General features: G+C 33.0%; 1 protein-coding gene across 1 annotated transcript; it reads left to right on the plus strand.

Moving 5' to 3' along the window:
- The first annotated feature begins 1,901 nt into the window (after window positions 1-1,901).
- Window positions 1,902-3,371, plus strand: LOC125809837 (uncharacterized). Its single transcript, XM_049489415.1, has 3 exons — window positions 1,902-2,586; window positions 2,652-2,881; window positions 3,084-3,371. Exons 1-3 carry the CDS (start codon window positions 1,902-1,904, stop codon window positions 3,369-3,371), a joined length of 1,203 nt encoding a protein of 400 aa, XP_049345372.1.
- The last annotated feature ends 3,084 nt before the right edge of the window (window positions 3,372-6,455 follow it).

A 6,455-nucleotide genomic window follows, 5' to 3' on the forward strand; every position in this document is an offset into this window, starting at 1 on the left:
TGTTTATTCTTGTATACCTAACGCATCACCTAGTGAAATTGGAGAAATAGGTATAGGTGCATACCATATGAATGAATTATAGTAACAAGAAAATTACGGTATAAAAGAATAAAATTACGATAGTATATTGTGTATATATTAGAAGTGTATTATATAAAATAAATGGAACTAATATATATTAAATATTGAAAAAAGCCATATCTAGTTCCATTTATTATAATAGTATAGCAATTAGAGTATTATTTTAGATATGATTCTCCAGATCGTATCTATAATAGTTTCATTGAATCTTATTCTTCTAAGTATGACTAGATGGAAAAGGCCCGTGGCAAGCACGGGCCTAATAGTCAAATTAATATTATCGGAATTTGTTCAGTGAAGCAGCTATGCACTTATTATGTTTCTGAAAATATTAACATTAATGACGCAAGGGTCATGACTTCTGCAAAGGATGGTTAATATCATATACTATTAGAAATATCCAGAATATGTATAACATACGTCAGTATGGTGTCTACTTGAACGATCTGCAAGTACTAACTAATGTTATACACACACAAAAAATATAACTGATGTTTCAATTTTGACATATAAGATGACTATTTCATTATTTATCATACGTAAAGAACGTTGGAGTTCGCTAACGACTAATAGGTCTATAGTTGGTTATAATTATAGAAAACTTTATATTCATTTTTCAGTTTGAAAGTATAATCATGAGATAATTTGCAAATATACTTTAAAATGGTGCCTTATGATGTTTCATGATCAAAATAGCTTAAAACTTGCTGATTTTGCTTGATAATGATAATGTTCCGTCAACTTAAACGACATCAACTATTTTACTGGAGGTGTCGGGTAACTCTTACCAGGGGCGGATCCACGTAGTCAGTTTCAGGTGCTCGAGCGTCGATTGACTCCAGAAAAAAATTGGATATATATATAGCAAATATGATAAAGATGTTATTAAATATAAATAAGCACCCACAGAACAAAAGTAGTCGTGGGTGTGCTGGTTAACAATTGAAATATAAGGCGCGCGAAGCATGCGGGCGAGGGTTCGAATCCCATCAGCCCCATTCTTTTCTTTTTTTTTTACTTTTTTCAGTGAATTTTGCACCCTTTTTTTATTTCCTTTTTTTAATTAAGGGCTTATTTTACTCCGAATTTTGTACCTATTTTGACTTTTCCTATTCTTAATTAGTTTAGGGTGACTAACTTTTTCTTTCTTTTTTATTTTTAACTTTTCCTATGCTTTAAAACCTTTTTCACCGCCCACTTTTATGGGATTTTTTCTTTTAACAAAAGGACGAATTTGATGAAATCATTCTTCTTCTTCTTGTTTCAAAGAGAAAGCAGCCAGCCCAACAACAAACTTCAAGCTTTTTTCTTTTCAAAATCAAAATACAAAAGCAAGGTAATAAGATTTGATGTTTGATTAAAGTTAGATAATGAAAAAAAAAGGGTTTGGGGAATTAGGTTTTGAGATTTTCATTGCTTATGGCTAGCACTCTTAAGTCTTAATTCTTAAAATAGATTCCACATACTTTTTTTGTTACTTGCTAAATAGGTTTAGACTTTAGAGTCTCACATATTTAGTGTTTTGTGATTAAAAATATATTTTTTGAATACTTTTGAAATAATTTTTTTTCTTACCAACTTAGTTGATTCAAAAATTAAATTTTAGGATGTATACAAATTGTGCAATTGAAAATTTTGTGCTCATTGACTCATATATTGCTAATTATTGCTTGTGGTGTTGAAAGATCAAATAGATATATTAATTGTTGTTTGGGTTGTTGATAGAAAGTTATAGATTTCAATAAAAATTAATTGAATTATGTGAATTAATTTTATGATAAAATTGTTTTTTTTGCAGGAATTTATCTTTGTAAATTGAGATGGATAAGTATGTCACAAGATCGAAAATTGGGCATCCAAGTTCTAGCTCTACTCATCCATCTACCGCTTCAACCATAGCTCCGAAAACTCAAAGGAAAACATTTATTTCAGATGTTGATTTAGAATCTCTTGAAGTTGATCCGAGAATTAGAAAGCCCATTGCAGAATATAATCCTAATATACGTGATGATATTAGGAGATATTATATTCTTAAAAAGTCTTGCCAACCAAAGGATCATAAATTTCCTAAAACTAAGTTTGGGAAGGAAATGCGGCAGTTTTTTCCTGATTGGTTTAATAATCGGAAGATGTTGGAGTATAGCATAACAAAAGATGTTGCATTTTGTTTGTGTTGCTACTTGTTTAAAAATGAATGTGAAAGTCGTGGAGATGTGGTTGATGTTGCTTTCACAAAGACCGGCTTTAGAGCTTGGAACAAAGCTATTGAAAGATTTAGAGCTCACGTAAGAGATATAAATAGCATCCACAACAAGTGTTTCAACAAGATGCTTGATTTGATGAATCAATCACAGTCAATACGCACTTCCTTTGACAAAAAGTCCAAGAAAGAAAAAAGTGAGTCTCGACGTCGCTTGAGTGCTTCAGTTGATGTGACAAGATTTCTCTTGAAATTAGGATTATCATTCCATGGACATGATGAGAGTCGATCTTCTTCAAATAGAGGTATTTTTCTTGAACTTTTGCAATGGTATGGAGATATTATAAAGATGCTGGAAGCATTATTTTAGAAAAAGCTCCAAAAAATGAAATGATATGTTCTCCAAGTATTCAAAAGGATATTGTTGATTCTTGTGCTAAGGAAACAATCAAATCTATTCTTGAAGATTTAGATGAGGATTATTTTGGGATACTAGTCTATGAATCAAAGGATGTATCATACAAGGAGCAAATGACACTTATTTTGAGATATGTTAACAAAGAAGGAGAAGTGATAGAACGATTTGTTGGTATTATTCATGTTAGTGATACATCTGCTTGTTCATTAAAGGAAGCAATCTACTCTTTTCTTTCAGATCACTCATTAAGTCCATCCCAAATACGTGGGCAAGGTTATGATGGAGCTATCAATATGCAAGGACATCTAAATGGTCTTAAAACTTTGATTTTGAATGAGACTCCATCAGCATATTGCATTCGTTGTTTTTGCCCACCAATTGCAGTTAACATTAGTGTCTCTTGCAAAGAAGGATTCAAATGTAGATGACTTTTTTTGCTTAGTTACTAATATGTTAAATATTGCTGGAGCATCTTTTAAGCGCAAGGATTTACTTCGGAAACACCAAGCTGAACAGTTAGAGGATTTACTCATATCAGGGGAAGTGCATACTGGGCAAGGATTAAATCAAGAACGTGGGCTTCAACAGCTAGGTGATACTCGTTGGGGTTCTCATTATAGAACATTAGATAATCTTATTGTTCTATTTCCATCAGTTATTCATGTGTTTTAATTTACTGGATGCGAGTGTCCAAACTATACTGATAGACTTCTTGTTAAAGCTCTTGTGGATACGATTAAGAAATTTGATTTTTCCTTTATGCTGCACTTGATGTGGAAAGTTCTTATGATGAAAAATGAATTGAGCTCCTCATTACAAAGGATGGATCAAGATATTTTCAATGCTATGAGATTTTTTGCTCTTACAAAGCAAAGATTACAAAATATGAGGGATAATGAATTCAAATCATTAATGGATGATGTCTCTTCTTTTTGTGATAAACATGATATAGTCATTCCGGAGATGGATGCTAGCTATTTTCCTGGGAAGTCAAAGCGTAAAGCTCTTGATGTTACATATTCTCATCATTTGTGTGTTGAAATATTTTATGTTCTTATTGATTTGCATCTTCAAGAGCTTAATAATCGTTTTGATTATGTGAGTACTAACTTACTTCTCGGTATGGCTAGTTTGAATCCAGTTAATTCATTTGGTAGTTTTAATAAGGGCAAGATAATGAGGTTGGCTGAATATTATATGAATGAGTTTGACAACAACAAGCTTCAGGATCTCAGTTTTTAGCTTGATAGCTTTATAGTTTATGCTCGTGGTTCTGACAAGAGGTTCTTCAACTTGAAGAGAATTAGTAATCTTGCTAAAGTATTGGTCAAGTCAAATCTGCATCAAATTTGGCCACTTGTTTATTTGCTTATCAAGTTGACTCTCATTCTTCCCGTTGCTACTGCTTCTGTGGAACGAGCTTTCTCATCCATGAAGTACATTAAAAATGAACTTCGTAATAGTATTGGTGATGAATTTTTGAATGGTTGTTTAGTTTGCTATGTAGAGCGTAAGATATTCGCAAATGTAAGCAATGATGCTATTATTTATCGTTTTCAACATATGAAAAGTCGTCGAGCACAATTATGACTTTAAGACTAGAAGTCTCTTTTTGTAATGATAATATAACTAGTAGGTCATTGTAACTTATAACTAGAGGTTGTTTTTGATGATGATAATATTAATCGTTGTTTTATTTTTTTATTAAAGAGTTTGAGTTAATATACGTTTACTTTTTTTTATTAAAGAGTTTGAGTTAGTATACGTTTACACTATGTGATTGCTAACAGGTTTATGTTAAAGGAAGTGAGCACCCACAACCTTTAAATCCTAGATCCGCCACTGACTCTTACTACAAAACTTAGGCAGCTAGAATTTCTTAATTTCTTCAATACGTTTAAACACCTAAGCTAATGTCGCTCCTTATCTCATTTGCAAATTCTGTTTGACCTCAAATAATGTTAGGATTTTTGTTTTGATTGCCAGAAGAAGGAATTGCTATCAATTTCTATCTACTTGCAGGATGTTAAGGTTGGGTCACCTTTTATTGTTCTTCACGTTCCAAATTTACAGCCCACTTTATCTATTCCAAGTGCTCATCGGTTCACATTTACTTGTGCTCCATTATTCCATCTTTTAAAATTAGTTTCAATTGGTCACTTAACGCTTCAACTCATTCTGGCTTTATCGAATGAACATTCGATGCTGACGTGACACATAAAATTTGAAGGTGTTTAAATGATCATTTGTGAGTTAAAGTGTTCAACTGACACAATGAAGATAACTTGAGATATCTAAATGTGCATTATTCAAAGTTGGAGTGTTTACTTGTGTGGTCAAATTTAAGTGTATATTTATTTTATTATGACGAACTTTAATTTGAGAGTAAATAATGACATACTTTGTCTTTGCAAACAGAGGTAATCCCATTTGATTAGTGTAAGGATTTGAAACTTTTAGAGAAAAAAATAAGGTTCAGCAGCAGAAACTTTCATTCATTATTCAGCTTTTTAAAAGCATACACACATATATTTATATAAGCTTTTCCAAAGTTAGTAGAGGACCATACATATCCAACCACTATTGACTTTCTTACAAAACATATTCCATAAAACAAGGACTACCTTTCCTTTACATACTTAACATAATATTTAAGAAAATAACAATTAAACAAAAAAACATCTAGAAATATCTCATTTTCTAACACTCTTCCTTGAGATTTTTCTTGGATACTCCCAACTTAGCCCTTAGAACTTCAAATTTCCCTTTAGGAAGAGCCTTGGTCATGATGTCTGCAATCTGCTGATCTGAGCTGCAATGAACAAGTTGAACTTCGCCATCCTTCTCTGCTTGCCTGATAGCGTGAAACTTTACATTTATATGCTTGCTACGACCATATTGCACTGGATTTTTTGCCATAGATATTGCTGACTTGTTGTCAACCTTAATGACAGTAGCTTCAATGTCATTTTGCTCCAGATCACGTAGAATCTTTCTTAACCATAAAGCTTGATTAGTTGCACCAGCAGCGGCGATGTATTCTGCTTCTGCAGAAGATTGAGCTACCTGAACCAAGTGTAAAAGCATATCCAGAAGTGCTTTTCATATCATCAACGCTTCCTGCCCAATCACTATCTGAATAACCCATCAGTTGCCCTTGCTCTTCCCTTTTAAACCAAATACCATAATCAACAGTTCCTTTGATATATCTCAACGTTCGTTTAGCAACACCAAGATGAACTTGACTTGGAGCTTGCATAAACCTCGACAGTATACTTGCCGTGAACATGAGATCGGGTCTTGTTGCTGTCAAATACAGCAAACTACCAATCAGACTTCTATAAATTGTTGGATCAGCCCTGTCACCTCCTTGAAACTTCAAAACCTTTTCATTGTGAACCAGTGAAGTCGGTACAAACTTGCACCTCTCCATCTTGAACCTTTTAAGAATATCCCATGCATATTTTCTCTGAGAAATAAAGATTCCAGCAGTAACTTGATGAATCTCCATTCCCAGAAAGTAACTCATTTTACCCAAATCTGACATTTCAAACTTGGTCTCCATTTCTTGCATGAACTGATTCACCATTGCTTTATTGCTTCTTGTTACTAGAAGATCATCTACATAAAGTGACACCACAAACACATCTCCTCCTTTTGCCTTCTTTACATATAAAGTGGCTTCATTTTCACTTCTCTTGAAGCCACAATGATTGAGATGATCATCAATTTTACTGTACCATGCTCAAGGAGCCT

The sequence above is a fragment of the Solanum verrucosum genome, unplaced genomic scaffold (assembly GCF_900185275.1).
Source record: "Solanum verrucosum unplaced genomic scaffold, falcon-dt-bn FXZP01000474.1, whole genome shotgun sequence".
NCBI lineage: Eukaryota > Viridiplantae > Streptophyta > Magnoliopsida > Solanales > Solanaceae > Solanum > Solanum verrucosum.

Excerpts from the sequence above, each read along its gene's own strand:
- LOC125809837 (XM_049489415.1), top strand. The coding sequence starts at position 1,902 with ATGGATAAGTATGTCACAAGATCGAAAATTGGGCATCCAAGTTCTAGC. Across the intron at positions 2,587-2,651 it reads TCGATCTTCTTCAAATAGAG|AAAAAGCTCCAAAAAATGAA; the intron begins GTATTTTTCTTG and ends GCATTATTTTAG. Across the intron at positions 2,882-3,083 it reads GATTTGTTGGTATTATTCAT|TTAACATTAGTGTCTCTTGC; the intron begins GTTAGTGATACA and ends CACCAATTGCAG.